At 39.0% G+C, this 19,658-nt stretch overlaps 1 protein-coding gene across 2 annotated transcripts; it reads left to right on the forward strand.

Annotated features, from left to right (window-relative positions):
* Positions 1 to 1,519: 1,519 nt before the first annotated feature.
* On the forward strand, positions 1,520 to 18,257 carry cd164 (CD164 molecule, sialomucin). Of its 2 annotated transcripts, XM_042502908.2 has the most exons (6): positions 1,527 to 1,760; positions 3,842 to 3,913; positions 10,754 to 10,822; positions 11,198 to 11,305; positions 12,689 to 12,763; positions 13,664 to 18,257. In XM_042502908.2, exons 1-6 carry the CDS (start codon positions 1,691 to 1,693, stop codon positions 13,834 to 13,836), a joined length of 567 nt encoding a protein of 188 aa, XP_042358842.1. In that variant the 5' UTR covers positions 1,527 to 1,690; the 3' UTR covers positions 13,837 to 18,257. The 2 variants fall into 2 exon arrangements, with proteins under 2 accessions (XP_042358843.1, XP_042358842.1); XM_042502909.2 differs by lacking the exon at positions 11,198 to 11,305 and having other exon boundaries at positions 1,520 to 1,760.
* The last annotated feature ends 1,401 nt before the right edge of the window (positions 18,258 to 19,658 follow it).

A 19,658-nucleotide genomic window follows, 5' to 3' on the forward strand; every position in this document is an offset into this window, starting at 1 on the left:
TGTAATAGATCCATGCCTTGCCTTTTGCAATAACAACATTTAGACTTAACCATAATCCAAGTCCTGCCACATCAGCAAAAACAGTAAACAAAAGAAAAACGTTTTCAACTCAAAAACACTGTCTCAAAACAGAACCTGACAGTGTAAGCATCTTCTCTGCTGATTCCGGTCCGTGTTGATCCTCTGGGTGGCACCGTCATTCTCCTCCTCGCCCCCTGGTCATGACAGCTCCCAGCTGGTCCCCGTCCCCGACGCCTCCTTCAGAATAAAGTTCAACTCTCCGTGCTGCGTATATCACTTAGTCCTCTTGTTCCACGGTAGTAATGCTATCCCGTATAAAGCATTCAGCTTTCTCCGGGTCAGTGAAGCTCCATCTCTTCCCCTTCACGTAAATCTCAAGGTTGCTGGGTGTGCGAGCGTGTGTTTAACCTGGTGCTGCCACAGGATCTTCATGATGGGAAGAACAGCCTCCGCCGGTCAGAGCGCTCTTGGTCAAATCCTCAAACATCGAGATGGTGCATCCCTCCCATTTCAGCCCTTTTATTTTCTTAGCAGCAGCAAGAGCTTTCTCTCGGGCCGTATACCGTAAAAACTTCACCAGTATGATACGTGGGGCTGCATTATCATCCGGCCGTGGTCCTCCGTTTCTATGGCTCCTTTCGATTTCAAATTCTTCTCCATCCAGTTTAAAACCATCTCGTAGTATCCTCCTGACATAATCATTCATATTACTTCCAGCCTCCTTGCCTTCCTTCAGTCCAACCAGCCTGACATTATTTCGTCTGCTTTGGTTCTCATAGTTCTCAATTCTCTGCCAAAGTTTGTCCACTCGCTCTGTTAGCCGCATGTTATCATTGGCCATGTTAGCTGCGCTATCCTCCACATTGGAAATGCGGGTTTCAGCTTCATCCATTCTTGTTTGGAGCGCACATACCGAGTTCTTGAGTTCGGTGGTGTCTGCCCGTATTACGGTCACATCAGTCGCCACTTGATTTAAAGTTTCCCCGAGCTTCGTGATCTCCGAGAAAAGATCTTCCATGCTATTTTTCGGGTTAGTTCCGGGGCTAGCCGAGCTAGCATCCACGGGGACAGTAGTTTTCAGACGAGTCTGCACACTTCGTTTGGGTTGATTCATCTCAAAATCCAGAACTTCTGCGTAAGTAGATAAAGCCACAACTTACCTAGCGTAGTTAGAATTAGTTGCGGAGAGTTGTCATGGTTTAATTGCCTTTAATTATGGTCAGGGACCGGGAGCGGATCTAGAGCGCTGCCATTTCCCAGGTATCCCCACGTGACTCTCCTGTGTGAGAGGTTATTTTTAGCACATTAGTATTCAGCGTTTTGCGTCACATCTGCACTTTATATCATATATGTTTTTAACGTCGTCTTTCTCATCCATACAGATGTGACACCTCGCAGTGTGGTTAATGATAAAATGAAGTAACTCCTCTCCTTCTTGCCTTTGACGTGGTGGCAGTTCACGCACACTGTTTTTTCTCACTCCTCCCAGTAAAAAGTGCCACATGACCTGTCAAGTAGGAAGTAGCGAGCTAGCGAGCAGCAGCTGCAGAGACCAGTAACGCAAGAAGACGCGGAGGAAGCTGTGAAATATCCCAAATCTCAATCTCGACGTTTCTTAGCCGATACGTTTTCCCGTCGCATCAGAAGGAGCAATAAGTTACCCGCAGTCATGTACTTGAAGGTGGTGTTTTTCACTGTAGTTGCGGCTCTGATCGGCGCATCAACCGCGACAGACTCAGGTAAGTTTGCGACCTCTCACCGCGGAGCTAGCGGCTAGCCACAGCCAGCCGTGTCCCTCCTTAGCTCCGTGAAGACAACCACCTCCAAACTGATTTTAATCTGCCGTCAAGCCTCCATTTTTGATCCTAAGAGCGGCCGTATGACGCCTCGCTTTGACAGCTGGCAGTTGTCACTCAGTCTTTTTTATTGTTTACAAGAAATATTATGTTCAAAATATCCTTTTGGCAACTTGTCGGTTTTATTTCTATGCTCAAGTTGTCCGGCTAACGCTTTAGCCCGCTAGCGAGCTGTGTGACCTGAAATTAAATGTGAAATGTGAAACTGCCATATATTTCCCATAATGTGAATAGTAAAAGGCTGAAATATGGAGTCTGGTGTAACACTAATTGCCAAATCCGGAACCAGATCAGCATGTTATGTAACAGCTTACAAATTTCCTCTCAGTTGTGTTATTTTAACATTCATTACTATGTAATGCCGAGCAGTAGTTCTTCATTTTCATTAACATTTTACTATTGTTGTTGTTTTTTTTTTTTTACATAAACAATGTCACCTTTGTTCAACTAAATGACTGTATATTTATTTTAAAAAATAATATTGATAATAAAAATAATTACTAAAAAATATAATAAGTTGGATTTCAAACACACATAATCAGGCGATAAATAAGAATAGAACTGAATTAATAAAAATATATATATATAACTCTAAAAAGGTACCAACACATAACACATACAAATCAAATTCATCAGGGAGCTTGCAGCTCCTCAAAAAGCCTTATAATGTCTTGAATTCAATTTTGTAAATATAAGGCTTTAAGAGTCATTAAACAGTCCTAAATTTGAACTTGTGAGGTCTGAATTGCCACAAACATTTTATCTTATTTCATTTATCCCTCATTTTATCTATTTTGGTCAAAATGAGTAGAGCCCTTCTGGGTACATGCTCACATGTCTTTTTCCCTGCAACTCAGAGTAATCTAACTCACTTTGATAACCATACGCCTGCATAAAGCCTGCCTCTGCAATGGACTATGTATATAATACTCATCTGCAATGCTTGAATAATAGATGATTTGTCCCAAAAGCAGTCTTGAATTTGGTTAAAAATGTCTTAAAAAGGGCTTAAAAGCATTAGATTTAGGTGTCTGATACCTGTAGACACCGTGATTATATTCCTATATTGATATGCACCATAATTTAATCTAATTAACAAGCAGCCAGTTAGTTCTCAGGCACATAAAGAGTGTGTGTGTTAGTATCATGTATGTGGTGTGTAATGTACTTTCAAATCTGTCCACATCAGCACTCCATGTACTCCAAGTAGTATGCAACTTTTGCTGAATAAATTAATTATTCAAAAAAAAGTCATTATTACTATTATTAGTAGTAGTCTATAACAATAAACACATACATAATTATTTTTAAAAAAGATACCAACACATACAAATCATATTTCTATTCCTACATTGATATACACCATATTCTAAACTAATATGCCATTTACTTCGAGATCTGTCCACGTTAGCAATGTACTACAAGAAGACTCCTCTCCACCAAATCTGTGTCAGTCCTGTCCTTACAGCTAAAAGAGATTTGTTTGTATGATGCAACTTTTGCCAACTCTGAACCTTAAAGAGAGAGTACCCAATTTCCTTTTAGTGTCTCATTACAAATTGCTTTCCTACTATCATACTGGTCTGACTGAAGTCCCTGGCTCCACAGCGAGATGTCATTTGTGGGTCACAGAGAACATACAGCCATGTGCAGAGCTCAGAGTTAGCCCTGGTGATGTTTTTCATGCATTCACGAACCTCTGTGCAATAGTGATGAATCATTGGACTTTCGTAGAGTAGGTGAAGAAGAGTCCCTTCAGAGCTGTAGCACTCACAACAGTCAGCATTCTTCCTTAAATTGGATTATCTAATGCTGTCTTTATACTGAAAGGTTTGATATTATTATTATGAGTTAGAAGCACTTGTGTAGCAACATCTGGAGAGCCACAGTTTCATTTCCCACCACATGCAGGAGGTTACCATTATTAAAAAACTAACCAAATCTTATTTATGTCTTTGTTGCAGATGGGTGTTCCTCTCTCACTTGTGAAGCATGTGGAACCGTTAGTGACTGCCAGTGGGTTAACTGCACAGCATGTGAGTATCGGTCCTGTTTTGTTGGCACAGGTTGGTCTTTGTGTGTCTTAAATTGTCCAGACAGCTGAGCTGATCGGACACATGATTCCTTGCTATGGAGAGAATGTATAGCATTGGATGTATGCTGACTTATAGATGATGTCATTGCAGTTTCTCTAAAGCCTGAGCTGTATCTTAAGTGTTTGGCAACACCAGCCAAACATTGTGAAGGTCTAGGCCAAATGCTGCACAATTTCATAGACTTGTGAACTCTTACCTCAATAAATTCATCGTAGAGGATTTAGAAGGCAGGGGAGGCAAGGCTAAATCTCTTTTGGACATTTATGTCTGACTTTTGTTCTGATCCTGGTTTGCTGCCGACTGCTTACATCTCTGTATCGCCGTTTTGTAATTTCATTATGCTAATGGAAGTGTCTGTCTAAACATGACTATGAGAAATCTGTCTGATTTCTGCACGATAGAGCGGAGGATGTAGAGAAATATGCTGCAGCAGTATTTTTTCAACTTAATTTGGAAGTCTGCTGGTTGTGATTTAGAAATATGCATCATTGCCATAACAAAACTGCATGACAGATTGTTTCCTGAGTCAACCAATGACTCTCCATTTGCTGCGTGCTCCCTGTACTTGTGTGTTGTACTCCTTCGACTGTGGTTTTTTCGCAGCAGAGAAGAAGAGCAGGTTGTTGTCAAGTTCTTATCAGTGTCAGGAAATGAGGTTCCAAGTTTTATGTATAAAGCAGAAATCAGGCGACATACTCTTGTATCTTAAAATTGTGGGCTTGACATACAGCTTGATTCAGCGAAATTGTGTGATAAAACCACACTGCTGTGTGAGTGTTTTGAGGCTAAATGCTACAGTAAACGTTTGGCTAAAACCTGAACCTTGTAGGTGAAAAAAACCCTCTTGAGTATTGTGATTATTGACCATATCGCCCTAGAGGGCTGTGCTCAAATGCTGGCCAGAGTTCATTGTGTGTGTAGTCAGACACGCACAGGTCTGTAGTGATTGTGAAGAAAATGAACAGAAGAGGAAGCGCAGGGGATGTGTGGCAGGAAGCCTGCAATATCCTCACGCTGGGGAACAGAAGGATTGAGGGGATAACGGCACGAGTTAGAGGAAAGAGTGTGCAGATAGGATACAAGATTAGTTTCATGTGCCTTGTTCTCATAATTTATGCCTCGTGTGCAGTTCAGGACGAGTGTGCTGGGATCTTGTACATTTGAGTTGCTATAAAGCTCAAAGAATTAAAGATAACTTGTGTAAACTCATCTGTATCACCAGTCGATCTAGCATATACAAAACTATTAAAGAAGTACTGCACCGATATAAAGAGGGTCCTCACAAAACAAGGGTGTCTTTGCTGTGGAAAGAAACAAATACTTTTGAAACTGGTGCAACACACAAGGAGAGAAATATGCATACCCGTAACAGAATCTTGGTTTATATTTGATCAGCGCGGCTTAGTTTTACCGTTTGATCAGAGTTCGGTCGTAGTTGAGAAATAGAGAGGGGTGGGTCTGTCTCTGGATCTGCCCCTTTATTCTTTGTGTCCACAGTGGTGGTCAATACAAAAATGCGTAAAAAAAGCCTGTAGTTTTAGCATCAGCCAGAGAGCTCACAAAACTCCGCTGGATGACGTAAATTACGAAAAACAAAACAAATATTATTTGTAAGTGCCGTTTCTCCCCAGAAGCACAGCATTAATGACAGCATATTGAAAACAAGAATGTAAAATACGTAATTTGGCAGAGTTTGAGGGCTGCAGGTAGGATGAGGGATATCTAGTCACTGGTTAGATGGAGGGATGTTTACCACAGTTTATCTACACATACTACCTGCATCGTTTTAATACAAAGCTGGTTGAAAATTGGCAAAGTATCCCTTTAAGCTTTACTCCTACATCAGTCAACATAAGCAGGACAAGCAACACAGGTATTTAACGTCCCCGGGGAGTTGACCTGTTTGACAACTTTGCCAATGAGAAGCTTTGATTCTTTCCGGGAAAACAGATTTGATGCTCCCACACCCTCATCCTGCTTTGTCTCTGAATGTTAAATGGCCCTTCATTGATACATTACTCAACAGTTCATTAAGCGGTTGAACAGGACAGGTAGGATGACAGTTATGTGACTCTTCTAAAAGCCAAAGGGAGACGAGGTAGTTCGGCTTGTTGTACTGCCCATGGGAGAAACCTGTATAGGTTTAAAATTACACAACATGAGGAAAAAACAACCCCACAGACACAAAAAACACAAAACACAAATGTTTTGTAATCTGTTCTTGTTCTAAGCATGTAGTGATTTCACAAGCTTAAATTTACACAGTCTGTGTTTATATTGTGCAAAAGATTTGACTGCCATTTATTTTTTTTCCCATGATCATTTGATGTAATGTAAACAAGGACTCATTGTTCAAAGTTTCCATGAGATTTTGCAATTTTTATCTTGTTTGTGTTGGAAGATGTGTCTCCTCTGCCCAAAGATTGGCCTCAGTGCTGTTACACACCAGAACAAACAACTCAGACAAGCCGGCTACACAGGATACAAGCAGGTTTAACAGTGCTGAACACTGACTGCTTACTACACAAACAAACACACACAACAAGTAAGCCCGAAGCTAAAGCCTTTCACAGACTCGAGAATGGATCACCTATTTCATATGAACTCAGCAAAAACTGGAAAGGTCAGCTCTGGCTGAAGCACTGCATAACCACACTGCTGCAACGCCTACCACGTTGTCATTACCAGATTTATCTTCGGTTTAGGGAATTTGTGTACACAAGCCTTTGGCGTCAGAGGCACATTTCCCTGCAGCCCAGTGTATAAATGCTCAAAAACTTAACACGTGTACATGCAGGCTCTGTAGCGCCTTTAAGTGCAGGCCGGAGTCTGTGACAAAGCTGGTTGAATGCTCTAAACCAAAAGGCTGCCTTCTGTGGTTTAGCCGAGGGTTTCACTCACACCTCTAGCTTGAGCAAGCTGTGGAGGTAACTCGTGGTGATGATGATGTCACCATCTTGGAAAAGGGTGAGAGTCAGTTCTACCTTTCACAGCTGCCTGCGAGATAGCAGCCCTCTGACCTGCTGGAGGGTGAAAAAAAAGCCTCCTCCCACATACTTCGACATACACAGATCGCAGGATCGGATCACGCAAAGAGTGGGAAGAATAATGCATCCAACACTTTAGAAATGACTTGGTGAAACCAAATCACAGTTTGAAAGGCAGTGAGTCATTAAGTTTCCAGCTTTAAATAGTCTCACTCTTTGAGTTTTAAATATATGAAGCTGCTTATTTTTCATGCTAATTTTCTTCCCTAGTCAGTCATAGCAGAACTGATAAATCGTGAGCAGTCTGTAAAATGGTGAAAACACACATTAAACAGGGAGAAACTGCAGGGGTGGCAGGTCAATGCACCGTTACAATAACAAAGACTACTAATACTACTGCTAATAACAATAAAAAAGACTACTATGCTTGCGTGGTATCAAGGTATTACAGTATACCAGGGTATTTAGAGCGGGTGGGAATTACAAGAGCCCAAAGATATGATGTTATCATGATACTCAAGATATGCTGAGTACTGCGAAAACATGTTGCGATATATTTCGATTTATGACCTTTCTTTCATTCAAACTTTGTCATCATCTGTTTTAATTTAATATGTTATATTATATCAGTCTGCTGCATGCTACATAGACTTATCACCTAGCTCAGCTTTTAAATTTAATTAATACAAATGCAAAACACACCTTTTCACATTGGCATATTTGGTTTGAGTTTATGATGACTCACACACCTGGATTTGCACTGATGATGATTTTATTCTAATGATTTTATATGTAGTTTTTATGACAATGTTTTTTTCAAGTTATTATATTAACTAATAAGTCTATTAATGATTGTTTGATATTATGATCTATGGTTGCATTGTTGCTTGTTTTAACTGTCTTGTGAGGTGTTAATATTATTATTATTATTATTACTTTTATTAAATGCCATCATATACCATTAATCCCAATAGAATGACAATGAAATAATTAAAAAATTGATATATCAGAGTCTAGACTCTGCAAAAACAGACTGCATACCATCTTCGCACCAACTTTAAAAAGTAAAAGATCTTAATCAACTATTGACATATATTATACTAAAAGATATGCCTTTTCAAAATGTCAAAAACCTGGCTTTTTAAGGTTTTGTTTGTTACTTTTACACTAAAAAGGATTATCACTGAATTAAAATGCATGTTTCATCTGTGGTGCAACATAAATATTATTACAAAATGTAAAGTAAAGTAATTTCAGTATGTTTTAGAGTCATTTTAAGACTTTTAAGCATACTTTGATGATTATCGGGATAATAGTGCAAACCACATTTATTTTGGCCGGGATAATCGTGACAGAAAATTTTCATAGCTGATACAAAATATAGCCGTGTGAGCTGTGAAGAATGTAACACAGACTGGTGAGTCATTATGACCCTATATGGAGAAACCCAAGGATGCTCTCAACAATGGCTGCAGTCTTATTGTTAACGTTGGTGTGTAATTTATGGGCAGCCATCTGTTGGGAGTTGTGGTTGCTGTGGATTGTAGTATAACAAGAAAGAAAAGTGTAGGTTTTACAGCACCAGGTGCCCCACATTGAGTCGACACAGTTCCCTTTATGATGTTCCTGTATTCCGGGGTGATAATGCCCCCATATGCCCCATATGCTCATATAAACACATTTAACACAAAGACGAGGTCAACGGCCTCCCCTGTCATTATTAGCCAGTATTGTAGTTTTACGGGAACTATGTCTGCCACTTCCGTATATGAGAGGTTTGGTTTGAGAGCCTGTAAAATGGTAAACAACAAGTGAGGGCAAAGTGCGGTCATGCTGGTGTACTGTTACTGTGTTCTCATTACTGTATCCATTTTCAGTAAGTCTAAAGCTGATAAATCAAAGCATAGTATGTCAAAGAATAAGTTAAGTTTTTACATGACAGCTAAATACAGAATAGTGATTGACTAATAATTTAGTTATTTGAAGATATTAAATTTATTATCATGTAGTCAAGGAAAAGCAAACACTCCTCATGTTTGAGAAGCATGGAAAAGCAATTTTGACTTGAAAAACAATAAATCTATCTAAACAAAATATGCTTGGGTGCATATACATGTTTTAGAATTCTTCCTAACATTAAGTAAAAGATGTTGGTTTCATGGATTGTTTTCCTTTAATTTTGGTTACGGTTGAATTGGTCTTAAATTTCATTTCAAGTGGCATTTAAAAATCTTAAATACCACTGGTTTTATGCTGTAGGAACCCAGTACAGGATATATCTAGTAATCATCAAATCTTCATCTCAGATTCTGAACTCCAAAATTTGCTTTTTACAAGGAGAAAGTTTGACACAACTGTAACCAATTTATGAGATAATTTCCCGCAGTTATCCAGGAAATGTCTGATATCTGACGTGTGGATGTCTGTGCTAAAGCTGTAAAATCTGTTTTGAACAACAACAGCAGTAAAGTGAACACCATATAACTGGGTGTGGAAAGAATCTATGTCACAAGGTGCTGTCTGTCGTGACTCATGGTTTCCTCACTGTGACACAGGCCGAGTTGAAGAAATGAACTCAAATCATAGACATATTCGTGTTTGGTTGTTCACTTTATGGAATTTCATCTTGCTGTAGTTACTCATGTCTGTATGTTAAATAATTGTTGTTTCTTAGGTAAATGTTTAGTCTGTAACTTGACTTTTTGTTAAGTATTTGGGACAGGCAAGATTTTATGGCAGGGCAAAGTCCCTCTCTGCCATGGTTAATTAGTAATCCAATTTTACAGTGAAAGAGAATACACCTAATGTAGCTGATCGAACTATGACTCAGCAAACTGAAAAAAACAAATGAAGAAGTCTTCAGACTTAAACAGGATTAGACTGTAACTAAGTAAATGCACTATATTTCACTATATTTACGACAAAAAATGCAAAATACAACCTATATGTCTATATTTTTACAGTATATATACTACACACCATGCGTGTATTTCAGCCATCCTGGGCAACTATCAATCATGTACATACAGCTTCTGTTTAAACTAAAAGGTGTGTATAGTGTATATATATTTTATATTGTTTTTTAATGTATCTAATTTGTATTTTGTCATATATTATCCTTTTTTTTCACTCATCACTTTTTTTTGCTTTTTTCACTGGACTCTTGAGCTGCAGCAACCTCATCTCATCTCATTCAAAAAAGATAAAATTAAAAAAATCTATCAAAGCGAGAAAAAAAGCATATTTTTGTGGTAATATTTCTCTACATAAGTAATATTTTCAGCATACAAGAAAAAATGCATGCAGAACAGTTTGCATGACGAACTTTAAATAATCAAGTGTTGTGAAAGGGGCAGCAGGATGCCATCCTTCTAACTGCAGGATGTGGGTCTGTGTGAGCAACGGCTCTGACCTTCCTGAGTAGGAGATGAGATAAGAGATTTACCCTGACGCATATCTTGCTGCTTTAACTATTTGTATGTACAGAATGAGTGTGAGACGGATCATCAGATTTTTAGCTGAGTGTGTACTCTAGGAAAAAAAACAAAAACGTGAAATCAAGACTGTTGGCCTTTATGTCATGAACAAACTCTGTTTGGTGATTCTTTGAATGAATTTGGGACTTCAGTGACTAATTATTGCTCAGTCATCAGCTCATCATGACAGGATTGAAGTATTTTTGCACTTTCTAACAGAAGACATTAAAATCTACTTTAAACAACTGGTTAAACTTCATATAAAGCATGAAGACACACATTTAATTCATGATACTTTTCTTTACTTTTTCTTTCAGCAAATCTTAGCTGTCAAAACATGACTCTTCTGTCAGATAACGATACCTGCACCCATGCTAGCTGCTCAGGTAAGTCTAACAGCTTGCTGTTTCCAAATATCAGACTGGGGATTAACATTTTATATTAACATGTTCTTTTAAGAAAATGAGTAAACTCCATATTTGTATACAAAGGAACTAATTTTTCCAAGTCAGGGGTATTAATAATCTGCTGGTTCTGTTTGGGTGTAGCTACGCTCTAACTAAGGTGTCAGTTAATGGTCAGTCTCAGCGCTTTGGCTCCGTCTCTGCTGTCTTTTTGTCTCAAAAGATGTGGTGAGATGTAAAACATTATTTTCATCTGCCCAGGAGAAATAAGCCTTGTGTAGTTTCTGGCCATTGTTGTTTGTGTGGTGTCTCTTGCTTTCCCCTTTCACCCTGTCTTGGTGTTGGTTCCCTGTCTAGCTGTTGACCCCACAGCAAGCAAACCTGTGACTACTCACTCTTCAGTCACCCCTACCCCTGTTGTCACCACCGCCTCTTCTAATGGCAGCAGCGCTCTGCCCACCACAGGTAACCAGTCCTGAAAAAGCTCTGCTCCTGCCTGCTTTAGTCTGTATTGTCCAGCAAATAAGGTTTGAGGTGGTCTTTTAAAGAATTGTATTGAAATCTCCTTAAATGGAAAGTTAACCTCAAAACCAAAAATACATATTTTTTCTCTTACCTGTGGTGCTATCTATCAGTCTAGATTGTTTTGGTGTGAGATGCTCAGTGCCGAAGATACTGGCTTCAGAGATTTCTGCCTTCTATTGAATTTAATGAGATGGGATGATAATGAGATGGCACTCAGCTTGTGGTGCTCAAAGCGCAAAAAAAAAAGAAAAAAACATTTGAAAAACTCAACAGCAATGTCTCCTTCCAGAAATCATTACCCGGTTACTATTTTTATCTAATTTGTATCTAATGTGCATCTCTTGCTCCTTCACCTATCACCACTGAGTTAGCTGATGGTACAGCTCAGCCAGGGAGGACACCACTAATGTTTACATCTCACACTGTCACAAACATGAGCCTCTTGTCCATGAGTAGATGCACACTTTCTTTTGTGTAGTGATGCAGTTGGCGGATTTATTTTTTTGGTGCTTTGAGCACTACAAGCCGAGTGAAATCTAGTTCCATTATATTGGAGAGAAGGCAGACGTCTCTACAGCCAGTATCTCCAGCACTCGGTAACTGACATCAATACAATCTCGACTGATACACAGGTTAACTACAGGTTAAAGGAAAAATATGTTTTTTGATTTTTGGATGAACTGCCTCGTTAAAGTTGTAATCCTTAAGAATTTATGTAGTCAAAACACTGTTTTTGATACTATTTATGGTCTCTGTTTTCTTCTTCTTTTTCTTTTCTTTTGCAAAAGCCATTCAACGTATTTACGACGATTCAAATTGCCCTCACATGCATGAGAAACAAGAGGCAATGCAGCATGTAATCCACCATTAATGTTTTTGTTTAATTTGATCGTTCATCAAAAATGCATCTATGACACAAAACTTTTTGATCCTTTGAACTTTTGAAAAGAGGGTGATGAAACAACAACGAGCAGTTGGCTGTGATGAAGAGTCGGGGACAACATTGTACACCTCCAACACCTCAGCAAGGCAGCAAACTTAACTCTGCCCTGCTGTTGTGTGGAAAAACTACTCACCTGTGTGTCATGAAATCAGATAAATCAACATGTTTCTTTAGCTGTAGACACACCTGCATTTATGTTTCTAACAAAGCAGCTGCTCAAGTAGTGTTTGCTTTAAACCACACGTACTGGTACCATGAGTAACCACAGATGTCTGCAAATCAATCAGGACTGAAATCTTAAGGATTGCTACTTTAAACGTCTGTAAAAGTCAAATGGTGCTAACTCTAATGGCTGTGCTTTTACTGTGACCCTACTACAGGCAATGCAACCCATCCCACCATTCATCCCACTCAAAGTGGGAACAGCTCCACCTCCATGCCTCCATCTCCTGCAAGTAAGTGGCAAAGTCTGACATTGTGATGGAGTGAGAGATTTTCAAATCCATCCTGTAATGTACATAATAAAGTATAACTTAATTTCCATGCCTCCATGCTGGCAACAGCAGAGTCCAGAGGCATTATGTTTCTGGGTTGTTCATCCATCCCAGTCTTGTAAATGCGTTATTTTAAGAAGGCTTTCAGGGAATTTCTTCAGATTTGGCACAAATGTCCATTTGGACTAAATAATGAAGTAATTAGGTTTTGGTGGTCATAGGTAAATGATAAAGGTCACTGTGACATCCTTCTAGTCTTATTAACGTGTTATCTCATAACACCATGATGGGGGTTTCATGCAATTTTACAAAAGCATCCACTTTGAGTCAAGGATGGAATTATTAGAATTTGGTGGTCAAAGGTCAAGGTCCATGTGACCTTGTGTTTGTCTCATTCTTGTGAACGCATCTCAACGCATATCTCAAGAAGGCCTTGAGGGAATTCCCTCAAATTTTGCACAAATATCCACTTGGATGTAAGGATAAACTGTTTAGAATTTGGCAGTCAAATGACAAAGGTTAACAAAACAGGTTATGGCCAAAAGTTTATACGCTAGTTTGACAAAAGTTCACACATATCCAAAAAGTCAACTTCACTATGAAATTAGAATGTTTTTCAAAAACACTTTTATGGCCGTTACTCAACATCATACTCCGGGAGCAGAAGGGGAGAAATTTTTGTCAGATACTGAATTGGTGAAACTAATCTTGTGTGTCCACCTTGAAGTTGTGATTGTATAGATCTTCTGTGCTGCTGAGGGGAAGATATGTGTGAAGCACATGTTTTTACAGACACGGATGTAAACTGTAACTGCAGCTTGACTGGTGGGAATTCTCACTCTGTCCTGTCTGTTATCACAGATGGAACCAGCACAACTACCACACCAGTCGTCCCCTCTCCCGCCCCTCACAAGAACACCTTTGACGCTGCAAGCTTCATCGGTGGAATAGTGCTAGTCCTGGGCCTGCAGGCCGTTATCTTCTTCCTCTACAAATTCTGCAAGTCCAAGGATCGCAACTACCACACCCTTTGAAGCAACAGCACTTCTTGGTTCAAAATCACTCAACCTGTCCCCACCAACTAGATAAGACTCCCCACTCTGCACGCACTCATAGCGACGGACTTAAACAGTGTTTTCAAGCAGGTTTTCCTAATCGCTATTGTTTGTACCAAATGCAGTTTAGGCCTGCGTTAGCCTTGCTGATGTAGTCACACACATAGGCCTGTATAATATAAATGAACTAAACAGATTTCTAGCGATTTGGCATTGTAAGCCTTGAGCATATGGATTACATCACCTGGTAGCTACTCCCACCTCCATCATGCCGTTAGTCATTCTGCAAAAGAAAAAAAATTAACCCAAAACATTTTCAAGCAAACTGAGGGGGTTTGTGTTTTTTGCAGCCCCTCCCTTTGTGCCTCCTCACTTAAATACACAACATGAGAGTTACAGAATTAGTCAAAGTAGCTTTTCTGTTGATTCTTAGATGTAGTATAGCTGCAAACTGGTAGCATTTACATAATTTTTTTATTTCATTTGGAACCACTGTTTGAGTTCACAGCTATTCTTAAACGTGACGACAGTGATGATTCAGTGTTGCTTTTAGCCTGTTGAATTGTGGGCAGGCTCCCTGTTCTGCCATGTATCATGTATATGTGTTCATAGATGATGTAAAAGTGGCAGGGATACTTAGGAGGGAATAAAAGCAACACCCAATCATCTGATGTCAGATTATAGGAGAAAAAAGTGATCCCTTTGGTTTTATTTTGAGTGCTGTGCGTTTTCTGCTGTTGAACTCCCTGGGGAAATCTTTCACCCAAAACTAGTTGGAAAAAATGTCCAAAAACTGCCAATAGAGCAGCTCAATGCAATAATTCCAGTTTCATAATTTCCCATATTTGAATCCCCCAATTATTTCTGATATTTACCAATATCAAAACATACCCACTCTGACTGCTAAAGTTGAGCTGGCCCTTTGCCCCAGGTTATGTGGGGTCGTCAAAAAGGGCCTGTGGGTCAAAATGAAAGATTGTAGAATATGTCAGAATAATTAATTTGTATTAATAATGTATAATAGAGAGAATGAGGAGATAAAGAGAATGGCATGCACCTTCTTGATGTGGACAGTGATAGCAGTGAAGTGCCTTTAATGTCCAGTATGACTTAAAGAGAGAAATGTTTGAGTCTTTTCTTCCTGGTTGAGGCCCAAGTGTTATCATTAGTTTGTTTGTAAGGAAGACACGGTATCGCTGTGCTGATATTGGTGAGAACCGTAGTATCCCAGCTGGACTGAAGAGCCTTTTATTATGAAGAATACAGTACACACTCAAGGGCCTTGATCAGTCAAGATCGAAGTTTTTTCCCTGTAAGTAGAGGACTTTACTGTATACTGTACATGATGGTCTTCTCACTGGTGACTTTGTATAAATAAATTCCTTAAAGGCGCTCTCCCTTTTTGTAACGCCTAATTCTGCTTCCAAATTTCCTCCCAAGTCACTATTTATGTTTTAATCATTAAGTGTGTTAAATTTCAAAACATGAACAATGAGATAGCAGGAAGTTTTGGACTGCCTTTAGGCGTTATTAATCAGGGAATGCAGCTTTAAAGAAAAGGCAAACGTATTGGGCTTAATTTAAAAAAAAAAAAAACTTGGAGAGAGTGCATTAAGGTAAAAATGTTGGACTGAGTGCTGGTTTGGTTTAATGAGAATTGCACCTCTGTTTTCTGACTTGTAAGTGAGAGGATCGTGAATGAAGTGCGACAACTAAGCGGCCGTGGTAGAGCTCATGTCAAGTTCTCCAATTAGCTTGCTGCTAACTGTGTGATTTTTTTTCTTCTACATTTTCCCTCCTGTACATAGCCATGTCCTGTGTTTGTTCATCTTCTAGGTTTCAACTTGAGGAAAGGCTAAATGAAGGAGTACATTTTTGCTTGTAGCGCCTTGTCAGTGTCAAGAATGTTTTGTTTAATGCTTTTTTTTCCATTATTGCATGCTGGATGCTTGTGATTTTTCCTCCCATTGCATATGCTCTTAAGGATTTAGACACTCTTAAAAAAACCACTTGATTATTTGTGATTAGCCCATATGCTAGTTGAAAGAATGCCTTGAAACAGTGTGCATTGAGCCAAAGTCCTCAGTTTTTGGCATGGAAATTGAGCATTGCACTGACAAGCTTTGTTTTGTAACTTTTTGTCTTTGTAAATGTTTTCATGGTTCAGCCAAAAAAAAAAAAAAAACAATGCTTGTATAAATACTCAGTCTTGAATATTTACTAGATAATGGATGAATAATCACCTTGTTTTGTATGACTACCAACAGTGCAGATGTTTTTTTTCTTACTTTGGCTTTCATAATTTTCATAAAGATGACATGTTTCTTGCTGCTCACCATTAACACGCCTTTTAAACTAGTCACCTGGTGGCATTAGGCTACAGCCCAAAGACCCAACTATGGCGAGAAGGCTCCAGAGTTTTTGCCTTAGCTGCACCCATTTGTTCATTCTCTGCATGCAGAGAGCCTTCGCCCAAATTTAGAGAAACATTTTATTCACAGCTGTTTTCGTGGCATGCTGTGTGACCACTGAATCCAGTCAGAGTGCGCTCTGCTTTTTCGACATGGTAGCTGCATTCCTTAAGAACGCAGCATCACATGTTGACATTGTGGTGTGTCAAAACACCTCCAGTATCCATGGATACCAATAGATGCCCATTGTGCTGCTTTTCCGCAGCTTCTCCCACTAACTCAGTCCGTGCACCTCTTAAGGAAAAGTGCCTTATTCAGTTAATATCCACATCTAGTTGTAGTTTGTAAAACAATATGCCACACCGATTGAATATCAACGAGACTCAGCACTTTTAAGACCCCTGTGAAGTGGTTTTCTGTGTTGTATTCTGCTTTAATGTCTGTTTTGTCATGCTCAGCCTCAACTTCTTGATCAAACCCACAGAGCATTTGGTAGTGACAAGCTGTCTAGGTGATTCCCAGGCTGCTTTCGTTTGAGAAGTTTAAATGTATTTTGTACTTAATGGCTGGCATTTCATTAACATTTAAGTGTCCACATTTTGATCATTCACACAACTGAATTACAGGTGCTTAAATGCTACTGAAATGGCTGTAACCAGCTAATGAATAGCATAACTTTCCTGTAAATGGAAACTGGTTGTAGCCTGGACAACTTGTCAGAGAGATGGGAGACTGAAGTCACATGACTTGACTCAAGTTATACTCAAGTTGCAAATTTGACGACTTCAGACTTGTTTGACTGACACTGATAAAAGACTTGACTTTGGCTTTGTTTTCAGGACTTGGACTTGACTTAGACTTGAGACAGATGACTTGAAAAGACTTGGCTTTTTATATTAAATGGGGTTCTCACACATTTTCATGGACTTAAAGGTCTTTCCCCACTTGGTCAGTGTTTTTCAAACATATCAGATTCATACTCTACTAAAAGTCAGAGTCAGAATCATCTCGCTGTAATCCATGTAGAGAGAGACAGAATAAATGGAGAATATAAAGAAATGTATAAAATGGTAAACAAAATCTTGTCACACATTGACACATATTGGAGCCACGTTACATCAACAGCTACAGAAAATACATTTACCATCACGTAACATAGGGTGGGAGATTATCCAAGGATGATTACTGTGAAAACTGCATTATATAAAACAACATTCCATAACCTTTCTAGAACTTTTAATGACTTTCATCCATCAGTTCCAAACCCACAGACAAAGGTACATGAATGTGTCTTTTTAGCTAATTTATTGACTTATTGGATGGTCAAACGTTAGCTTTTGTTCATCAAAATTCATGACTTGATTTGTGACTTGCTTGACTTAGGGACTTGATTTATTCTCACAACAGTAACTTGAGACTTGCTTAGGAATTGATGGATAAGACTTGAGACTTGCACATTTGTGACTTACTTCCACTTCTCATCAGCACATTGTCATAAAACTTACTGTTGTAACCACAGCCACAAACCTCTAGTGTTCTTTCCTTCATAATGCAAACAGTCACATGATGAAATAAAGTCCACTTTGGTTGTAATTTTCAATTAGTGCATTTAATGACTTGTTTTCTGTACAATTTGCTTGGTCATGGAGGGCTCTCCTATCGGTTTTCAGCCTTGCAGTGTTCAATTACAAAAGCAACGAGTAAATGCTTTTTGATTCCCTCCTTGTGGCTTTATTTTTATGTGCCATATCTTTTACCTTTTGTGTTAGAGGCCATCAGTCTTGTAGGTACGATTTTTTTTTTGGCTTTGCTCCCACCCCACTCTGACACATAGCCATATGTAGACACTTGCAGGTGCCACAATGCCTCCTGAAATGTTATGTGCTCATTTTTTCTTCTCTCAGACCTTTTATTTTGTGCCTTGTTTTCTAGTGTTGCCTTTTAGTTTCATGATGTAAAGCCAATAAAGTTTGAATATTGTTAAACAAATCACTGTGTTTACCTTCCTCCTTCAGCAGCAGCACTGACTTCCTTGGAGCAGGTGATTTACATGACAAATCACAAGAGGGGCGATGATACACAGCCAGGTCTCAGGGCTCAGGCTCCATAGCCATGGTTACAATTGAACAGCTAGTTGCCTGGACAACAAAGGTATCGAGTTCAGGCTTTGCTTTGTCTCGCCCTGTGTGTGTAGCTAATGCTAGGTCAACAAGCTCTTATGTCACAGAAGAAAATAGTAAAGCAGTGCTGAACAAAAAAAAAATCATTTATTAGTTTGACAGTATCTAAACATTTGTGTATCATCAAATTCATTATGGTGAATTGGAGTAAATTCTCCAGTGTAAAATATGCAGTGTCAAAGGTCATTGACTCTTACATTGTTATTACAACAACAGTTGGAGTAAGACGCCTCCCAGTACCTGCAGGCTTTCAGGCTGCACTTTCAAGATCGCAGATCTGGGACCCTCATTTTTCCGTACATGCGCATTGTTTGGCTGTACAATATGGGCTTTGTATTCACTGGACACATGTTGAAGATGGACCGTGAACGGACCTAAAGTACTGAATATTAAGCGTAATTTGTTTAAAAGGAGACACAAATATTGGGGACATTAGTTTAAAGTAATTCGATGAAAACACAGCTTGATTTTGCCAAGCCCAATTATATTAATTGCTGATTTAGTAACTATAATGTTAATTAGGTTAATTCTTCCTAATAGGCTACATGAAATTTCCAATGATAAAAGCATTTCATGATAGCCTAAATGTATTTTATTTGGTACAGTTGTTGGGGTAACAGTTAGTTTTGCGGGGCAGCAAGCTAGCATTAGTATGTAGGCTAATGTTAGCTTAAGTATATGCTAATGTTAGTGCCTTTAATACCGGCACTGTCATTTAACGTTAACGTTACACAATGCCGCATGGCTAGGTGTTGTTCATTTTGCTGTTCAATTCCCCAAAATCTGTCTCTCGTTTTAAACTAATTAAACTTACTTCATATTCAGTACAAACAATCTATTCAGAGGGCGAGTATCTTGTCTTTCCAACCTTTCAAATATCTGGCCAAATATGATTACATCTTTATTTTACCCAATAATGAGCTCTTAGCAGCCAAGTTGAATTGCAAGGCAGACAGTTACCTTTGTCAGTAGGCTATGCTATTCAAAGAATTTGATATTTGTTTGGAATAAACCTTTAAAACTGCAAGTACTTATTAAGTAATATTTTGGTGGAATAAACCTTTAAAGTATCGTGTTTTTTTGCATTCACCCAATTCACTGGTGGCGCTGTTGCGAAAAATGAAGATCCTCCATCTGAGGTCCTTTAACTGCTGCCTGCAGGCCTGCAGATAGATACTAATACTAACAGAATACTAATACCAATAGAAAT

The sequence above is a fragment of the Plectropomus leopardus genome, chromosome 16, assembly GCF_026936395.1.
Source record: "Plectropomus leopardus strain MGB_pleo_1.0 chromosome 16, ASM2693639v1, whole genome shotgun sequence".
NCBI classification, from domain to species: domain Eukaryota; kingdom Metazoa; phylum Chordata; class Actinopteri; order Perciformes; family Serranidae; genus Plectropomus; species Plectropomus leopardus.

Bases quoted from the DNA above. Each gene is read 5' to 3' on its own strand.
- cd164 (XM_042502908.2), top strand. From the start codon at position 1,691: ATGTACTTGAAGGTGGTGTTTTTCACTGTAGTTGCGGCTCTGATCGGC. The intron at 1,761-3,841 runs GTAAGTTTGCGA...TCTTTGTTGCAG, and splicing joins ATCAACCGCGACAGACTCAG to ATGGGTGTTCCTCTCTCACT. The intron at 12,764-13,663 runs GTAAGTGGCAAA...CTGTTATCACAG, and splicing joins CATGCCTCCATCTCCTGCAA to ATGGAACCAGCACAACTACC.